At 41.3% G+C, this 21843-nt stretch overlaps 1 protein-coding gene across 3 annotated transcripts in view; it reads right to left on the bottom strand.

The window, feature by feature from the left end:
* The window catches only part of LOC106568823 (vasoactive intestinal polypeptide receptor 2), a 29463-nt gene extending 14002 nt beyond the window's left edge, over positions 1-15461 (bottom strand). The window contains exons 1-4 of one of the 3 annotated variants that reach the window (XM_045694066.1): positions 15118-15461; positions 14905-14985; positions 7410-7515; positions 2491-2604 (exon numbers count right to left, since the gene is read on the bottom strand). In XM_045694066.1, the coding sequence (XP_045550022.1) occupies positions 2491-2604; positions 7410-7515; positions 14905-14955 (271 nt within the window). In that variant the 5' untranslated portion in view covers positions 14956-14985; positions 15118-15461. Of the gene's footprint in view, positions 1-2490; positions 2605-7409; positions 7516-14904 lie in introns of all 3 variants that reach the window. The other 2 variants (XM_045694067.1, XM_014139515.2) reach the window with 2 other exon arrangements.
* Between the last annotated feature and the right edge of the window lie 6382 nt (positions 15462-21843).

Below are 21843 nucleotides of genomic sequence, written 5' to 3'. Positions count from 1 at the left end.
AGCCTTCGACTTAGTAGGTTGAATATTGAATGTGTTTCTTCACTTGGGTTTGGCATTCCACAGAGGTCTAGATGAGAGAATGTGTCTGGAGATATAAACGTCTGGAGTGTGCTCTGCTCTGTGGCAGGGACAGACAGGGGCAGGGGGAGAATGTAAGCGGAACAGAGGATGTGAGAGCCTGTGTTTATTCTCTCTGTGTTATTCTCGAGGAGACAACGATGACTGTCCCAAATGGCACCCTATTCCTCACAGTGCACGACTTTTGACCAGAGTCTTATCGGCCCTGGTCAAAAGTAGTGCACTATATAGGGAATAGGGTGCCATTTGGAACGCCGCCGATGGCAGTGCCTGAACCCAGTGTGCAACGTCCTGTAATGTACTTTGCCACATACTATGTATAACCACAGGCCTCTTTCTTTCTCCACTTCTGTGATCGGAATGAGCATGTCTCACTCCATTAGTCTACTCTACACAGACCCTGCCACAGCAGCCTGCCTAGCCGTAGGTTTGACGAGTGCTATAGGGCTCCCCAGAGGTTTCTGTTACAAAGAAGTCTTCCAAGCCAATTTACATGCCCAACTCGTCCTTTCCAAATCAATTTCACACAGCTAGTTTTAACCCAGAGGTACACTATACATACAAAAGTATGTGGACACCCCTTCAAATTAGTGGATTCAGACACATTGGTTGTTGACAGGTGTATAAAGTCGAGCACACAGCCATGCAATGTCCATAGACAAACATTGGCAGTAGAATGGCCTTACTGAAGAGCACAGTGACTTTCAACGTGGCACCGTCATAGGATGCCACCTTTCCAACAAGTCAGTTCGTCAAATTTTTGCCCTGCTAGAGCTGCCCCGGTCAACTGTAAGTGCTGCTATTGTGAAGTGGAAACGTCTAGGAGCAACAACGGCTCAGCCGTGAAGTGGTAGGCCACACAAGCTCACAGAAAGGGACCGTCAGTTGCTGAAACGCGTACGGCAAAAAAATTTGTCTATCCTCGGTTGTAACACTCACTACCGAGTTCCAAACTGCCTCTGGAAGCAACATCAGCACAAGAACTGTTCGCCGGGAGCTTCATTAAATGGGTTTCCATGGCCGAGCAGCCACACACAAGCCTAAGATCACCATGCTCAATGCCAAGCGTCGGCTGAAATGGTGTAAAGCTCGCCGCCATTACACTCTGGAGCAGTGGAAACGTGTGCATCACCATTTGGCAGTCCGATTAGCGAATCTGGATTTGGCGGATGCCAGGAGAACACTACCTGCCCCAATACATAGTGCCAACTGTAAAGTTTGGTGGAGGAGGAATAATAGTCTGGGGCTGTTTTTCATGGTTCAGGCTAGGCTCCTTGGTTCCAGTGAAGGGAAATCTTAATGCTACAGCATACAATGACATTCTAGACGATTCTGTCATTCCAACTTTGTGGCAACAGTTGGGGAAGGCCCTTTCCTGTTTCAGCATGATAATGCCCCCGTGCACAAAGCAAGGTCCATACAGAAATGGTTTGTTGAGATCGGTGTGGAAGAACTTGAATGGCTTGCACAGAGCCCTGACCTCAACCCCATTGGGATGAATTGGAACGCCGACTGCTAGCCAGGCCTAATCGCCCAACATCAGTGCTCGACCTCAGTAATGCTCTTGTGGCTGAATGGAAGCAAGTCCCTGCAGCAATGTTCCAACATCTAGTGGAAAGCCTTCCCAGAAGAGTGAAGGCTGTTATAGCAGCAAAAGGGGGACCAACTCCATATTAATGCTTATGATTTTGGAATGAGATGTTCGACGAGTAGGTGTCCACATACTTTTGGCCATTTAGTGTATCTTGAATGTGGGGCGTTCATCATAGGACTGGAACCTGTCTTCAAGTGAATACGATAATCTAACAGTATAATCCATCATTTATCATCCTCCTTGTCTGGGTAATTAGTTTAGAATGAATGAAGTGTCCGTGCAGATTCATTCAGACTGATGGGAAGGAAGAGAGCTCCACAGCATCCTAGTCTGCCACATGGGCCATTGGAGATTGTGGAGTGAGCAGACATGATTCAGTTTGCCTCTAGTCCATGCAGTGCAGAACATATTCTCTGAACCTTGCTTGGTACAATTCACCATGATTCAGTGCCACAGTATATAAAAAAAAGAACGATATAGACTTGGGGCCATTTTTGTCCCTGGCTTTCAATGCACTCCAAAAGGTAGAACATCTACATTACACTGGTCTATACACCTCAGTAATTCTGTGAAATGAGAAACATGGGTCTGGTGTGACTCCAAAGGCCGAACATAGCGTGAGCTTTAACCCGAAAGAAAACGTACATAACATTGTAGTGCAGCTTTTGATATCACACACCATATCAGAACATTGCTTGAGGAATATCTCAAACTACCCTTTCATCTGGGCCTGGGTTTGAGAACAGAACACTCACACAAAACCATCCAGAAATGTTACTTTGCCATTGATATCAAAAGGAAAAAATACAATACTTTACCATTTCTGCCAAAAAACATCTTGAGCACTCTGGGGCACTCTCTAGTGACAGTCTCTCCAACCTCTGCACGGTCCCAACATGCTATGTTATCCCAGATCGCTTTGCATCCCACTCCTGTCAAGAGATCAGACCGCAGCGTCTTAGAAAAATACAACAATTTAAGTAAATAAAACATGTTTATCATAACTCTGCCTTATGCAACTGTTGAAATTGTACTTCTGCCATACCCTCTACAGCAGGGCTCTCTAACCCTGTTCTTGAAGAGCTACCCTCCTGTAGGTTTTCCAAACCCCAGTTGTAACTAAGCTGATTCAGCTTATCAACCAGCTAATTATTAGAATCAGGTGAGCTCGATTAGGGTTAGAGAGAAAATGTACAGGATGGTAGCTCTCCGGGAACAGGGTTGGAGAGACATGCTACAGTGCCTTTGGAAAGTATTCAGACCCTTCGACTTTTTCCACATTTTGTTACGCTACAGCCTTATTCTAAAATGGATTAAATAAATTAAAAAATCCTCAGCGATCTACACACATAACCCAATTAATGACCAAGCAAAAACAGGTTTTTAGAAGTACCTTATTTACATAAGTATTCAGAGCCTTTGATATGAGACTCGAAATTGAGCTCAGGTCCATCCTGTTTCCATTGATCATCCTTGAGATGTTTCTACAACTTGATTGGAGTCCACCTGTGGTAAATTCAATTGATTGGACATGATTTGGAAAGGCACACCCCTGTCTACTGTATATAAGGTCCCACAGTTGACAGTGCATGTCAGAGCAAAAACCAAGCCATGAGGTCGAGACAGGATTGTGTCGAGGCACAGATCTGGGGAAGGGTAACAAAAAATGTCTGCTGCATTGAAGGTCCCCAAGAACACAATGGCCTCATCATTCTTAAATGGAAGAAGTTTGGAACCACCAAGACTCTTCCTAGAGCAGTTAGCCTGGCCAAACTGAGCAATCGGGGGAGAAAGGCTTTGGTCAGGGAGGTGACCAAAAACCCGATGGTCACTCTGACAGCGCTCTAGAGTTCCTCTGTGGTGGTGGGAGAACCTTCTAGAAGGACAACCATCGCTGCAGCACTCCACCAATCAGGCCTTTATGGTAGAGTTGCCAGACACAATCCACTCTTCAGTAAAAGGCACCTAAAGACTATCAGACCATGAGAAACAAGATTATCTGGTCTGATGAAACCAAGATTGAACTCTTTGGCCTGAATACCAAGCATCAGGTCTGGAGGAAACCTGGCACCATCACTACAGTGAAGCATGGTAGTGGCAGTATTATGCTGTGGGGGGGTCGGCGACAGGAACTGCGAGACTAGTCAGGATCGAGGCAAAGATGAACGGAAAACAAAGTACAGAGAGATCCTTGATGAAAACCTACTCCAGAGCCCTCAGGACCTCAGACTGGGGGGGAAGGTTCACCTTCCAACAGGACAATGACCCTAAGCACACAGCCAAGACAACGCAGGAGTGGCTTCGGGGCAAGTCTCTGAATGGCCTAGCCAGAGCCCGGACTTAAACCAGATTGAACATCTCTGGAGAAACCTGAAAATAGCTGTGCAGGAACGCTTCCCATCCGACCTAACAGGGCTTGAAAGGATCTGCAGAGAAGAATAGGAGAAACTCCCCAAATACAGGTGTGCCAAGCTTGTAGTGTCATACCCAAGAAGACTTGAGGCTGTGATTGCTGCCAAAGGTGCTTCAACAAAGTATTGAGTAAAAGGTCTGAATACTTAAGAAAATGTGATATTTCTGTTTTAAAAATTAGCAAAAAATTCTAAAAACCTGTTTTTGCTTTGTCATTATGGGGTTTTGTGTGTAGCTTGATGAGGAGAAAAACTATTTAAATCCATTTTAGGAAAAGGCTGTAACAAAATGTGGAAAAAGGCAAGGGGTCTGAAAACTTTCTGAAGGATAACATCATAGTACTGTAGTGTAGACACAATATACAATATACACTGCACAATATACACTACACAATACAGCAGGGTCTTTCAGAATGAAAGGTAGTCCATTAGGGTGCTGGTGTTTGGAACAATATGATAGACTCTCTGTGTGGGAGTGAAAGTGGCTAAATGTGTGACTCTATTTGCTTCACCAATGTCAGGAGGAGGACCACGGCTGAGAAAGCCTTTCGCTGAAACTTGATTCCTGAAATGGCTTGTTATGAAACAAAAGGGTGTGAAAGTGCCAAGGGCAGACTTAACAGTCAAACCCTTTTAAGCCACTTAGTGGAAAAAATGGAGCGCTTAAGCTCAGTAAAACATAGATATCAGAGAGAATCCACCTGTAAACAATGTAGCTAGCTCTATCAAAAGAAACCTTTTAACTAACATCAGATAAAAATAATTAAATGAAAACAAAATGGTGAAACCCAGACAAAAAAATACATATTCATGATGTGACCCACATGAGTGGTATAATGTGTGTCCTTCTGCATCTCAAATGGAACCCTATTCCCTTATAATGCACAGAAAAAGTAGTGCATTATAGGGGATAGAGTGACATTTGGGACACACCCAATGATATTATTTTAAGTGCAGATCCTGCTTGCTGTATGGTATCTTCATAACTGTGATTCAGTGCATGGTAATGGAAGTTTTGTATCACACTTTTAGATGATACTGTTGAGCACTTTGCCACCCACAGTGCGCCCTGGCGCTAATCAACGCATAGATTTTTTTTCATAAATGTTTCATAATCACATTGGGCTTTAGAACAAGAACAAATCAATTATCGATTTGCATTAAGCATGGCTTCATTCCAGTACCAGGGTAACTGATGCATGAAATCCCGGCTCCCTTTAATGTTGACCTGGATGCTCTCTATACTTTCATACTACAGTTGGCTCAGTTAGTATGAGCATGGTGCTAGTAACGGCATGGTTTTAATTCCCCCTGGGACCACCCATATGAAAAGGCATACATCTATTAATGAAGTCAAATTATTTTGTGTTCTCTTTTATGTCATTTTATGTTCAGAAAAAGTATTTGTTCCTGCTGTAACTGGGTACTTTCAATGCATATTGTACTTCATATTGTCTATAAGAACTGTTTTATACCTATGCTCATGTTATGGTGAAAGAAGGCAAGTTACATTGCAAAATAATGTATAATTTAAACTATACACGTTGTTTTAATTTTTGCGGCAAAGACTAAGTGTCTTGTCTTTGATAACGTGCACTTATTCCCTTGACAGTTCACAGTAATTCTTCATCCAATTAGTTTAATTTATGTAGCACAGCCTGGGTTACAACTCACAGTAAAGTGTCAACATAGTGAGTCGGCAGCATGGTGGAGCTGCCAGGCATGAAGTTTAGTTTAATAAGAAGAAGAAGAAGAATTAAAACTGCAAGCAGAAATGCCAGGGTTCAAGCTGTGGGCCCACTGTGCTACCATCAGGACAAACTCATCACATTGCCCTAGGATGAGCTACTTCTGTAATCCATACCATGCTTGCCAAATATCAGAACTAAAACATCAAACAGATCATGCAATATGCCTTTGATGTATTTTGGACCAATTGTAATAATGATGACTACTTTAAATGTATTTTTCTCCAGAACCACTGGACCGATCTGCACTAAATTTGGTACATGTATCCATGTTTCTGGCTCAAACAATATGGCCTCTATGAGCCAATGAGCTTGCATGAATGTTTTTTCCTGTCCAACAGTGCCACCATGCAGCCAGAATGAACCATACTATACAGGTTAGCTAGACTCATATCCCTGAGCATGTGTGCCAAATTTCATCAATCTGAGTCAAACAGATAAAGATATATAAATATGTGCCTATTTTAGCGCCACCGTGTGGTCGATCTGAATGTACTTGCATATGTTGAGTCTTGACAGTGTTTGGAACATGTGTACCAAGTTTGGTTACAATACAAATATCCGTGTCTGATATAGATGCATTAATGTGCCAGACCACACCCACATGAATGTTTATTGGTTAGTAGTAGTCATGTTGTTTGACATACTAGTCTGGAAAATATTGTGTTGAGAGACCTTGGTCCATTGATGCCGTATGTTAAGGTTCATCCAGATCAGCCCAGTGGTTCCAGAGGAGATGTCATTTAAGTGTTTTTAACAAAATTCTAAATGGCGGAAAATCCATCATGGCAAACCTTACGGGTCATTGAGGCAACTTTGTTCCTTGTGAGAAGAGGGACCGATTTACTAAATGTACTCAATTTCAGGACTCTAGGTCATATGGGGTGAGGGACGTGATGTTTCAAAGTTTGCAACTTCAATCACCTGTTATAGAGCCACCTTATGGCCAATTGGCATGGCATTGCATGAGAGGGTGTGGACTATGGGCCTTTACCATCATGTCAAGTCGCACCGTCCTCGGCCTTACCATCTCACAGTCATTTGCATGTAAATTTCCTTGCAAGAACAACCGGTATAATGATAATGAACGCCAACAAATACAATAGGGTTTCACCCAGCTTTACTCGCTTGAACCCCTAATTATAGAGAGAATGCTCATAGGCATGAGTTGTAAAACATTCACTATGTACAACATTTACTTCAAGATAGCTAAAGTGCGAGCTATTCAGATTTTAATATTAAGTGCCAATGCATCAAAGGTTTGTGGTCACAATCTGGGTTGTGGCGCTTATCTGGACGAGGAAACACTGTACAACTACTAAAGGTCTTCATTTAATTTGACATTTACGTTTCAAAGGCACTCGAATAGGTGGCATTTCATATTTTCGTTTAAAAGTTTCATTAAAGTAATTTAGTTGAGTGACCTAAGAATCTATGTAGCTTGTAATCTTTCACCATTAACCAAAATATGCAGTCGGTTTCCATTCCCGAAATATTCAGAAATCTATTTTCAACCCATGGTTCATTCTGTCTGATGAGAAGAGATGAATGTGAAATCAAAATATTCTGTGATGTCACCTTCGGAGTAATTTGAAGATTCTTGGTCCCTCAGCTTCACAAGACATTCTTCCTGGTCTGTTTCAAGCTCCAAGAGGAAATTACACGTTGGATGTCTTCCACTCACCTAAAAAAAAATGCAATATAAGTTTTATTAAAATGAATGGAATCGTATTTTGAGATCATATTAAAGAGATCAATTGTATAGCAGAAAGAAAGGTGTAGTTAATTTATGTTGTAGATTCAGTACATTTTTCACAGGACATCATATATTTTCTTAAGCAGCAAAATGCAGGGAAACACCAGTGAACAAGACATCCACAATATCAGGGACGGGTTATACATCAGCTGTTATACATCACATAAATCCAATCATGTTTTAAATACATTTATTTTATGTTTTTAAATGACACAGCAGTTCATGATAACAACACCTTCCTAACTATATAGGTTAGTTGAGAGAGAGAGAGAATGAATGAATAAATAAATGAATGAGAAGTTTTACTGGAGGAGAGAGATTCCCATTAGAGGTAGAATGAAATAGATTATGAGAAAAATTGCTAAACCTTTCCCATGAGTAAATGGAGAAGATGGATAGAATATCCAATATGTTTATGCATCATGACGTTCCACACTAAACAACCAGTGTTAGTATATGGTTTTGGGAGATAGGACGGTAGGGAATTCCTTGACAAACACTTTCAGCATCCTAAATGGGAACTGTATACGTTCCCTAGATCCCCTGAAGGGTTTCAGACATGTGATGACGTGATGACGTACAGTATGTGTGGCTGTGTGTTGACGTTGTGTGTGAGTGGGTGTGCATCAGTGTGTGTGTGTGTGTGTAAGTGTGGGTGTGTTAACCACGTTAGCCCTTTTCTGGAGGATTCAAGTGCAGTAAAAAGATGATGATGGCCTGAGTGTAAAGAACAGAATAGTCAAACTGGGCATTGTGACATCCTGAGGTGTGCTGGAGGAAGAGAGTGGCCTGAAAACATGACTGAACATCAGAATGAACTGTCGTTTCTGAATTGATCCATTCCCTGCCAGGAGAAACAATTGGCATGTCACAGAAAGGGTGAGAGACACACTGTGTGCTGCAGAGAGCACACCTCAGGGGGCACACACACAGCACCAAGTAGCATTGTCAGAAGCGTTAACAAGCAATCGGGGGCACCAAGCAGAAGAGACCTCACACCCTAAATCCTGCATCCAAAATGCATCCCTATTCTCTACATATTGTACTACTTTTGACCAGAGCCCTATGGGCCAAAGTCAAAAGTAGTATACCTGTCATAGTTGTCGTAAGGAGTGGACCAAAATGCACCGGGTAAAGTGCTCATCTTCCTTTTATTGAAATAACGTGAACACTTAAACAAAAATAACAACACAACAAAACAGTTCCATAAGGCACATAGGCTATACAGAAAATAACCACCTACAAACACAAGTGAAAACAAACACAACTAAATATGGCCTCCAATTAGAGACACCAACAACCAGCTGCCTCTAATTCGAGGTCATTGACAAAACTAACATAGAAATAGAAAAGCTAGATAAACACATAGAAATAGATAACATAGAACATAAACCCCGAAACACACAAAACAAACACCCCCTGCCATGCCCTGACAAAACTACAATAACAAATAACCCATTTTACTGGTCAGGACGTGACAGTACCTCCCCCCCAAAGGTGCAGACCCCGAATGCACCACAAAACAAAAACCCCACAAAAAAAATAACCCCAAACTTAAAGGGAGGGAAGGGAGGGTGGCCACCGTCAACGACGGCTCCCGTGCTACACCCCCCCCCCCCCCAATCCTCCAACTACGGAGGTGGCTCTGGCTCCGGGCTTAGTCCCCATTCTAACCTGCCCACCCTCGCTGAAGGCTCAGGGCTGTAGACCACTGCTGAAGGCTCTGGGCTGAGGAGCGTCGCTGGAGACACAGGGCTGAGGAGCGTCTCTGCAGGCTCCGGACTGTGGGCCGTCTCTGCAGGCTCCGGACTGTGGGCCGTCTCTGCAGGCTCCGGACTGTGGGCCGTCTCTGCAGGCTCCGGACTGTGGGCCGTCTCTGCAGGCTCCGGACTGTGGGCCGTCTCTGCAGGCTCCGGACTGTGGGCCGTCTCTGCAGGCTCCGGACTGTGGGCCGTCTCTGCAGGCTCCGGACTGTAGGACGTCGCCGGAAGCTCTGGACGGCGAACTGTCGCCGGAAGCTCTGGACGGGGAACTGTCGCCGGAAGCTCTGGACGGGGAACTGTCGCCGGAAGCTCTGGACGGGGAACTGTCACCGGAAGCTCTGGACTGGGACTGCGCACTGAAGGCCTGATGTGTGGGGCTGGCTTAGGAGGCGCCAGACTAGTAACCGGCACCACAGGGCTAGTGCGAGGAGCGGGAACAGGACGTACTGGGCTGGGCAGGCGCACTAGAATTCTGATGCGTGGGGCTGGCTTTGGAGGCGCCAGACTATTGACACGCACCTCAGGGCTAGTGCGAGGAGCAGGAACAGGACGTACTGGGCTGGGCAGGCGCACTGGAGGTCTGATGCGTGGGGCTGGCTTTGGAGGCGCCAGACTATTGACACGCACCTCAGGGCTAGTGCGAGGAGCAGGAACAGGACGTACTGGACTGGGCAGGCGCAAACTGTTTGACAGTTTTGACCAGATTTTTTTCCGTTTTTGGAAATAATCTTTATTAATCATGAAATTATAAAAAATATTAATAACATTCCATCCATGAGGCCAAAGAGAGCACTTTTGATCATTGACTGCAGGAAAGGGCTACATACAAAATGCTGAAGTATAGAGCTAAATTAAACGTTTTAGCTTAACTGTCCAAATAAATACTTAGGACAGTGCATATATGAAAAAGGGTTCTGTTTTGGACACAGGCAATGACTAATATGACTTCCGGACTCTTCTAAGGCAAACACACAGAACTACACTACACTCACAGTTGAAGACGCATTCAAAAGAAACTACATCGCACTTGAAACAGAATGTTTCCCCTGGCTGGCTAGGAAGGGTATTGAGGGCACTGCTACCTTTCGTGAGTGTGCAGTGAGAGAGGAGATATTGACTCTCACACCCGGGACTCTCACAGTTTCGCCCCAAAATGGCAGTGATTGTCAGGTCAGTGGTGGGAGCATCTATCTCTGAGAGAGAGTCAATGACCCACTCCCAGTCAGCTAAAGGGCCTTTTAAATGAAGCTGCACACAACACACCACTAATTACTGGGTTTACTAACTGTCGCCTAGGCCGTTACAACTAGGCTTTGTCCCTAATGGCATTCTATTCCCTTTAAAGGGCACTATTTAGTGCACTATTTAGGGAATAGGGTGCCATTTGGGACATAACACCAATGTGTGTGGCTACCAATGATTGCAGCAGCAATCCCATCCACTGTATGTTTTGCTAAAGCAAATATATTTTAACGCTTCTTTGCTCCACCAAATTGTGGTACACACACATTAAATTGGAAGGCCATTGGCGGTGGACGATATTGCTCTGATTAATTCCTAGTATTCTGTCAGAGAGAGAGAGAGGAAGTGCAGAGTATGTAAGACATCTTAGTAAGTGCAACTCAACGCAGACCTTCAGGCTAAAATGTGAGAGCCTAACATTTTGATATGAAATGTATTGCGCTGCTATTACTATACCCCACAGCTGATTTGTAACTAACAAAGCTAAAAACACTGAAGCACTGGGGACACACAGTAAGCCTTTGCACTTCTTATGCATAAACAAACTTCACAGCTTTTTATTTAATCATCCTCTATCCAAAAATATGTTTTGATTCCTACAATAATATCAAATAAATCCATAATGTTCATCACCTTCCCCTAACAGATGAATCTGTGTCCAGTGATGCTCTGTAAACGGTTTATCTGTCTATAGCCAGATGGACTTGCGAACCCAAGACTGGTACATAGCAGCTTTACACTAATCATACTGATTTTGCACATACCGTATTAAATCTGTGACATAATAGTAATTCATTCGATGAAAGGCAGTGGCTTGAACTTGCTATTTCACAATTCACATTGACCTGAGACTGCATGGGACTTGCTTTTGTAAAGCACAACGAGGTGAGATTAGAACACGCTGACTATTGAATAAGACAGACTGACTTTGTGTTTGACGGATCCAACATGCTTTAACCATTTTAATTAGCTGTCATGTCATGGACAGGACACTTGGACATCTAGACAGCTGTTGATCATGATCTGCTGATTGGGATCTTTGGAAGTACAGGATAATGATGAGAGCCTGCTACTTACCTGCAGAGAGTACATTTTACAAATGAAAAGAGAAGGCCAATTACTAGGTCTGGTTTTGAAATTATCTTTGTAGCCGCTTACAGACAGCGCATACAAATGATGCTCAGATAGGTATTTCTGTACAGTACAATATGTCCTCCATATCATCGATATCAAAGTAAGCACTGTGTGTTGTATTAAACATTAACACATACTGTATACTGTAGATTATATGTATACTGTAGATGTAGACTACCTACATTATTAAGAGCTTCTGTACTTGCCTCAACATACAGTGCTAAAGTTTTTATATGAAATTACACCACTGTAGAGAGATGGGGTGTACATATAAAATACATCAACATTCTCAGTAGCTACTGTACTTGTTGAATTTCTATACGAATTCATATTAATATGTGATAAATCAATGATTATTTGCTGATTTTTCTAAATACAATATCCAGAGAAAGCTCTGCTTTCATCAGGTTGGTGGAGGAGAACTATCATGACATGAAATACACAAAATATTCAACTTATTTTGAGAGAGGGGTTCATTCGTACTGGCAATAGTCCTGCCCTCTAGCACTATGTGAAGATAGGGCAAAGCTGGAGAGTATATTTGTATCAAGCACATCGGCACTATACCAAACCAAAAGGTGTAAAGGCCTCGGTACATGAGGTCTCACTACAGCATGTTCTGAACAGATAGGAGCACCGGTGTGCTACAGACACTGAACATGCCTGAGGTGCATTACAGCATATTAGGTACCAGTGTGCTAGCCTGGTCTCAGACCTGTTTGTGCTTTTGCCAACAGCATTGCTCCTTGTCAAGCCAAACAGCAGAGTGACAAAGTTGCTAGCATGTTAGCACAAACAGACTGGCACTCGGGCTACCAGTGTGCTATAGAGAACAAACCTGTTGCGATCTGCTTGCCTAATCAGATGGTGAAGTCTGGGGTGTTTCAGGTGACCCATATTAAGTGTGACTTGAAGCAAAGTAAAATGTACTAGAATAGGGTTTGAAAAAATCTGTAAGTCTAAACTGTTAGACCATGCAGACAGTCCTATTTTACTCGTTTTCAGAGTTGAACATCTTGTGTGAGAGGGCTTCTACCATAGAATCTCTATGGCTTCTACTTTCCAACTTCTTGTGCAATGTTGTGATGTTAACAACAAGAGTATTTCTAGGTAAATCATTCTCACGAGTCACATCATTACATCAGAATACACTGAGTCGAACAGACACTGAACAGCTGCTATCTCTTGTTCTGATGGGTATAAGCTCATTACATGCACTATGGGGCCAGACTCCCATTCACACCTGTGTCCCGATCACTGCCACACATTGGGGGCACAGCCAACACAGACACAGCATTGCATGGGTAAATTCCATAGAGGTAAATAGAGGACTCTCATGCCCAAAAGACGGTTTTAGCATGGGCTGCGCCATTGAGGACTTTCACCATTTTCAAGTAGTCAACAGGGTGGGAATTCCTATGGGTTAAGGAAGGGTCACAGAATTCCATCCAGGTCATCAGGAGGGATCAGCCAATGAATTATACTTTTGTGCCAACATTTCAAAACTGTGGTGGCAGTAAATCAACAACCTTGGCTTTATCTTTTATCCTCGTCTTTTCAGTTTGCTGCAGCTAGCGACGGAAACAAGCTACAACAAACACTCAAACTGGACAGTTTTATCTCAATCTCTTCATTCAAAGACTCAATTATGGACACTCTTAATGACACTGCGGCTGCTTTGCGTGATGTATTGTTGTCTCTACCTTCTTGCCCTTTGTGCTGTTGTCTGTGCCCAATAATGTTTGTACCATGTTTTGTGCTGCTACCATGTTGTGTTGCTCCCATGTTTTTGTCATGTTGTGTTGCTACCATGCTGTGTTGTCGTGTGTTGCTGCCTTGCTATGTTGTTGTCTTAGGTCTCTCTTGATGTAGTGTTGTGTTGTCTCTTGTCGGGATGTGTGTTTTGTCCTATATTTCATTTATTTTTACATTTTTTTTATCCCAGCCCTCTCCCAAAAGTAGGCCTTTTTCCTTTTGGTAGGACGTCATTGTAAATAAGAATTTGTTCTTAACTGACTTGCCTAGTTAAATAAAGGTTAAATAAATAAATAATATAAATAAATTATACCTGTTCAAACAACACACTCCAGGTGGCGGTATACACCTTTTCAGTTTTTTTACCAACGCATAGACTGGCTGATTGTTTAGCAACAAAACCGATGTGTCTTCAACTACGGGGCAAAACAGAAGGGGTTGGCTTAGATTGTTGACAACATGCAAACTATATTTCGTATCCAATGTTTATTGAAAACATAAATACATTTTCACAATGAACACTTGTCTCTCAAGTACATCGTTATAATTGTTGGTTAGCTAGGTAGCGAATTTTGCCGATATTGGCATAGACATGACATCAGTCAAATTACCTCAAAACAAGACATGGTATCAAGAACAAGATAAAACTAGCTGAAACGAGCCACCTACGATTTCTCACGTGGCAGCTTCTTGTCATTGTTGCTAGCTGGCCATCCAGAATCACAACAACACACAGACTAATGCTCATTGAAGCGTGCACATCGTTTTTCTTGACATTGTCAGCTAACCCATCAATAGAAGTATAAAAAATGTACTTCTTAAAAATTGAGATTGCCTCAATGGCGCTGCCCATGCTCTCACAGACACCATAATGCGACAGATACAATATTATGTCCTCTAACTATATCTATGGTCAATTCAGAGCAGTCCTTGAGGGGTAGATAATGAGGATGCTAGTTAGCTGAAAGAAGAAATTACCTAGTCTAGAATTTGACCTGTAAAGTGGATAAAAAGGGAAGAGGGCACTCCAATGTCAGCATTATGGCAAAATCTTGATGTTTTGAAGAGCACAACCCTATGCATTACTGCTATGTGTTTATATCATATCTCTTTGGACTGTGAAAAATGATGCTTAAATCAAGAGCTGAACTACTGTAGACTGCAGAGAGCAATATGTTGTAATAAATTACAACACAGTAGTGTACACTGAACAGTTGCCTATACCCTATATCGACAAAAGCCTATTAGCAAATGCACCAATCATACTGCCACATATTTGAGGTACATTTCTGTTATGTCTTTATATTTATTATATTTCATATTTTCAAGCATTAGAAAGCCCTTCTCTGCAACCCTTGTGCGCATTTTGATCATCACGCATAACACGAAATATAAAATAAAAGTATTGTTGTGTCACACTTACCACAGACAGACACGTTGATAATGACAGAATAAAAACAATCAAATATGTCATCTTAAATTCGTCGGTCACCTGCCTGTTCTTCTAAAAGAGAAAAATCTTTTTAAAACTGATGCCGGACTTCATTGATTAGAGGTCGTAATCCCATGTAAGTGACTAAGAGTGTTTTATTGAGAAGAAAAATCTAATATCCCAAGATTTAAAAGTAAAACCAACCAGCTATGAACATGGCTTAAATATTTTGATTTGTCAAATCCAAATACTTGACTCAGAGAGACAGAGGAAAAAACGCGCACTGCTTGTTTGTCCGCCCGCACTTATTTGGCACCTCTTCGGGTTGTTGGGAAGTCAGAGGTCTGCAGCAGACGTGTCAAATATTACATTGAAAGCTTATTTAGTAAGTCCCGAATCACTGAACTGAGCTTGAAATTTAGAAATGTAATTTCCCTGAAGCCATCAAACCCGAGAACCATCTGCACGCACCGGACAAAGTACAGCAGCACGCGCGTCCGTGGAGGGACGCTCCTTTCTCCTTGTGAACTTCGAAACAACTGAAGTCAGCTCTGCGCTGTTGTTACGCAAGGCAATAACGCGTGCACATCAATACAAAAAGGATATTGACCTCAGCTTCTAATCAGCTGATCGTTCAGGCTACTAACCACGCTCCCTTAATTTCTTGGATCTCTAATGTGGATTTTGTATACAACATGCCTAGCCTACAACACATAAATAACAGCATACTTATCGTCAATTATTTGTGTAAATTCACTTCCATGAAAGTAAGTTTCACTCATTTGATAAATAATGTAATAGGCCATCATCCAGGATAATACAAAAATGTGTTCATTATGGAAATGTCCCCTTCTCTTGAACATGATTTACTGTTCAAAGCTGAGCTTTGTGTGATAGTGAAGGGAAACCAAAGTGACAGCACGCAAGCCTAGAGCAAAGTCGACAGAATGATGACGAAACAATTCCTAAAGATGTATGTGATGCACAATGTTGCAACAAGTACCTGAGGAGATCCTCCAACAGCAATGTTTTCATTTTCAAGCCAAACTCACAATCCACATCTCAAATGAATGGACTAAAGGTGTGTTTCAAGTACGTAAAAGATAAGGGAAACCGGACAATCTCCTGTAGTTGTCTACTCCACTCACTCCACCCTCCAGCCACTGCAGCCAACTAATCATGCATTCATTCCAAGACCTCTTTTTTGTTGAGCTCTGATGACACTTTGCACTGGCCCTTGTGTACTCCATAAGCATGGGATTCAATTAAGAAGATAGTTTTTTCCTTTTTATGGTTTGAGTGCCAGTACCTGCTTAACCTAGTTATTTATTTATCTTACATCCCGGCCACCATTCACCAAATACCCTTTCACCTCCATGGTTCACTCTACACACCTTACACAGGTCTATCCATAGTGGGGGTCTCCATTAGTCCCCTGGTCACTGATGAATGTGATAAGCAGAATAATATTTCCAAGGGGAATGGTAGGAGACAGTAGAGCCTTCGGTTTTCCATGTGGAAGAAAGGGGATGTTGGAGGCATCAGTGTAACATTGTTTGTGGAGCTGAAGCAAGGCTAATTTAAGCAAGGCAGCAAGAACTGCAGAGGTCAGTGTTGCACACCTCACAATGTATCCATCATTACACTTTTCTGAAGGACAGGCTGTCTATCAGCAATGTTTACATTAGCATATAGGTATTTCATTTACCTTGAGTGTACTGACCAGAATTCTATTTTCCCAGTGGTGGAAAAAGTACCCAATTGTCATACTTGAGTAAAAGTCAAGATACCTTAATAGAAAATTACTTAAGTAAAAAACACTCAGTAAAATACTACTTGAGCAAAGGTATAAAACTATTTCAATTTAAATATACTTTGTATCAAAAGTAAAAGTATAAATCATTTCAAATTCCATATATTAAAAAGCACCACTTTTTAAAATGTTTATTATGGATAGCCAGGGAAACACTACAACATCATTTAAAAACAAAGCATGTTTGTTTAGTGAGTCCGCCAGATCAGCGGCAGTAGGGATGACCATGGACGTTCTCTTAATAAGTGCGTGAATTGTACAATTTTCCTGTCCTGTTAAGCATTCAAAATGTAACAAGTACTTTTGGGTGTCAGGAAAAATGTATGGAGTAAAAAGCACATTATTTTCAATAGGAATGTAGTGAAGTAAAAGTTGTAAAAAATATAAATAGTAAAGTACAGATACCACAAAAAACTACTTAAGTAGTACTTTAAAGTATTTTTACTTAAGTACTTTACACAACTGTATTTTCCCCAACATTTAACAGATAATGACCCATTACAGCGTAGTGACAGAGTTGAGTCATATGTTCTGGGAGTGTATATTACTGTGCGAATATTTAACATATAGCCAATCAGATTACATAGAATGAATACTTTCAGATGTAAATGCCATCAAGATTCTGTTTTTAGGTGTAGTGTAATATTTACTCACAGCAGGAGATACATTTCGTAGCTCAATTTCATAGTTCCAATGAAATTCATCCCCATATTTTTCGATCAATTCCACTTCCCAGCAGGCGAGTGTTCCGTTTGTGTGACCTAGACTAATCTGTAATATGATTGGTTTGACCCAGATGATGGCTGCATACATTAACTCCAACATGTGGGATTTTTTCCAGTGGTAAAGCAGTACATGGGAGGTTGTTTCATTTGAAGGCCTGTCAGCAGTTAGCACTAGACAACGGGGACATTTCAATCATTTCACAAGTTTGTGTCTTTGATGTGCAGTGTTTCGCCTAGGATTTCTTTCAGCAGTGGTACTAGCGTAAACGCAATGACATGCTAGATGTTCCCATAGACCTACAGTCATTGAGCCAACGACTAACCATTTAAAAGCATGTGTCAGCAGAAATATACGGTTGAAGTCGGAAGTTTACATACACCTTAGCCAAATACATTTAAACTCAGTTTTTCACAATTCCTGAAATGTAATCCCAGTAAAAATGCCCTGTCTTAGGTCATTTAGGATCACCACTTTATTTTGAGAATGTGAAATGTCAGAATAATAGTAGAGAGAATTATTTATTTCAGCTTTTATTTCTTTCATCACATTCCCAGTGGAATCAATTAGTATTTGGTAGCATTGGCTTTAAATAGTTTAACTTGGGTAAAACATTTTGGGTAGCCTTCCACAAGCTTCCCACAATAAGTTGGGTGAATTTTTGCCCATTCCTCCTGACAGAGCTGGTGTAACTGAGTCAGGTTTGTGGGCCTCCTTGCTTGTACATGTTTTTTCAGTTCTGCCCACAAACTTTCTATAGGATTGAGGTCAGGGCTTTGTGATGGCCACTCCAATACCTTGACTTTGTCCTTAAGCCATTTTGCCACAACTTTGGAACTTGGGGGTCATTGTCCATTTGGAAGACCCATTTGCGACCAAGCTTTAACATCCTGACTGATGTCTTGAGATGTTGCTTCAATATATCCACATCATTTTCCAGCCTCATGATGCCATCTATTTTGTGAAGTGCACCAGTCCCTCCTGCAGCAAAGTAACCCCACAACATGATGCTGCCACCCCTGTGCTTCACGGTTGGGATGGTGTTCTTCAGCTTGCAGGCCTCCCCCTTTTCCTCCAAACATAACGATGGTCATTATGGCCAAACAGTTCTATTTTTGTTTCATCAGACCACAGGACATTTCTCCAAAAAGTACGATCTTTGTCTCCACGTGCAGTTGCAAACCGTAGTCGGGCTTTTTTATGGCGGTTTTGGAGCAGTGGCTTCTTCGCCGGCTGAGCGGCCTTTCAGGTTATGTTGATATAGAACTTGTTTTACTGTGGATATAGATACTTTTGTACCCGTTTCCTCCAGCATCTTCACAAGGTTCTTTGCTGTTGTTCTGGGATTGATTTGCACTTTTTGCCTCAAGTAGGTTCATCTCTAGGAGACAGAATGCGTCTCCTTCCTGAGCGGTATGACGGCTGCGTGGTCCCATGGTGTTTATACTTGCGTACTATTGTTTGTACAGATGAACGTGGTACCTTCAGGCATTTGGAAATTGCTCCCAATGATGAACCAGACAATTTACAATTTCTTTTCTGAGGTCTTGACTGATTGATTTTGATTTTCCCATGATGTCAAGCAAAGAGGCACAGAGTTTGAAGGTAGGCCTTGAAATACATCCACAGGTACACCTTCAATTGACTCAAATGATGTCAATTAGCCCATCAGAAGCTTCTAAAGCCATGACATAATTTTCTGGAATTTTCCAAGCTGTTTAAAGGCACAGTCAACTTAGTGTATGTGAACTTCTGACCCACTGGGATTGTGATACAGTGAATTATAAGTGAAATAATCTATCTGTAAACAATTATTGGAAAAATGACTTGTGCCATGCACCTAAGTGTATGTAAACTTCCGACGTATATATATATATATATATATATATATATATATATATATATATATATATATATATATATATATATATATATAAATAATTTAGCAGCAGTGGTCCACCACTGATAAATGAATACAGGGGAAACACTGATATGGAGTCCTGGGGTGACGTTTGCTACTTTCATTGACAAACTTCCGAAGTTTCTAACATGTAAACTAGACACTAACCATGATCAATAGGTCAGTCAGCCTAAAACAATTAAATTCTGAATGCCTTACCAACCACCTTGCATCACTAGAATTTGAACTTTTGAAGACTTTCCTGGTATTCGACTTGATGCACTCATTTAAACACCAATCGTATGGGGACTCTGGAATCACATGTCAATCGTATGGGGACTCTGGAATCGCATGTCAATCGTATGGGGACTCTGGAATCGCATGTCAATCGTATGGGGACTCTGGAATCGCATGTCAATCGTATGGGGACTCTGGAATCGCATGTCAATCGTATGGGGACTCTGGAATGGCTCCATTAACCGTGCTATACTTGTAACGCCCCAAATAGTTTCACCTAAAAAATAAAATACAAGATGTGAGCATCAAAAAGAACATTCAATCAATAAAATGTTAGCTAGTCTGTGAAAAGAAAGATAACCCACTGAAGGCTCAAACATAGAACTTCACAAATACCCAAAACGTGGTGTCATCCGTTTCTCATTTATTTTATGCCAGTAATTCAGCACTTATAGGTTATAATCATAGGAGGCCCATGAAGTTAGTCAGTTCAGTGAAATACATTTGTTTTAAAAGTTGAGCTTAGCTTTGCACAATTTACTTAATTAAAAGATATGATGACGTGTCATTTCAAGACTTAACTCACCATCACTGTCGATTTTGAAAAGTCCGTCATTATTCTGTTGGAATTCCACCACTGAAAGACAAGAAAGAACATAAATGCAAAGTCATACGAATGAGCTCAATGCCATAATGAGGAATACATTAGTAGTTGTTGTGCTTGTTGGGTCAACATTACATGAGTAGACTTATTATTTGTAGGCCTGTTACAACATACAAACTACATTTCCTACAAATAATCCTTCCTTAAAGTGAGGAAAAGTGTTAAATTGACCCATTTAGCCAAATAATTGCTTCCCCTGGAAAGTGAGGCAGCTCAGGGAACATGGGTCATCTCCTTTCTGCACCATCTGCTGTCATGGCTGTGCTACAAGTGTTGAATTTCATGTTGTATAATGACAAAATCTGAACAGTTCTCATGCCTGATGTTAGTGTACATTCCTTTTGTTGGTGTACGTGCCTTTTTTAATGCTGACTTCCTTCTCCTCCTGTATTCCCCCTCATAATCATCCCTTGCATCTTTACCTGTTTACTATACTCATGTGGAAGAGGTATGTTACAGTACAATTGTCCATTTAAATGAATCATAAAATCACAAATAATTTGTTTATATGGTTTTGACAGTGTATTATAATGCTTTCCTACCAATATATTGTGATATCTATGCATTTCATGCATTAATTAACTGTATCTTGTAATGTGCCCCTACTGTACATGTTAGCTAGCTATTGTACTTTCTACTGTAGGCTCCGTGTCTTTATTGGACTAGCATGGCTATTCATGTGCACTTTTGTTGTTCATTTGTACTTTGCAGAGGAGTTGGCATATAAAGGCAGCACAACATTTTGGTTTATGGATGTTTTTCCTTATCAGAGAATAAAATATCAACATCAACCCTGATCCTATGGTCATACATAAGCCGATCAAAACATAACGCAAAGGTAATCTACACCAGTCACAGCTGGAAGGTTTTCCCTGTCTCACTGAATCTGGGTTCCTCAATTTCAGAATTTTCCCAAAATCTAAGGATTTTTGCCCAAATATGTGTCTGGGGGACATGTTGTTTTAGTGTTCCTGAGACAAAAATACTATGGCTTTAGGTTATTGTTGACTATTCACTATATTTGTATCACATTACTATCATTTATTTTGTTGCTTTACATTACTGACTATTGCTAAAAGCTTTTGGGAGTTAGTTCAAAAATATTTTCCAATGATTAGGTAGTGTATAAACATATTCATCGCCCCAAAATGTACTTAAAAGGACTTTTCAGATACAGTATTTAGACTAAACATTCAATTCAATCCAACATCCAATTCAGACTCTCATTGTGGAAGGTATCCATATTACTTCAAGCTACCATTTACATAGAAGCTGTTTACCATTCTCATCATTTAAATCTCAGTACAGCACATCTGAAGCATATTCACAAAATGAGCTAGCACAAAACCTAATAATAAATGACTAAATATGGAGCTATCTAACATAGCTAACATTCCAAGAGGGTTCAATGTTTATTTTAGCAAAGTACTAAACCATAAACAACACCCTTTTATCGTCTATTTAACAGCTCTATACCAGGTGGTGTCAGAGGAAGGCCCGGAAAATTGCCAAAGACTTCAGCCACCCAAGCCATAGACTGTTACTCTGCTACTGTCCAGCTGTCGACCTGAGCATCGGCTCTCAGATCAACAG

This window comes from Salmo salar, chromosome ssa14 (assembly GCF_905237065.1).
Source record: "Salmo salar chromosome ssa14, Ssal_v3.1, whole genome shotgun sequence".
Lineage (NCBI taxonomy): Eukaryota > Metazoa > Chordata > Actinopteri > Salmoniformes > Salmonidae > Salmo > Salmo salar.
The sequence above is the reverse complement of the archived record's forward strand: the minus strand, read 5'-3'. Positions and strand labels throughout refer to the sequence as shown.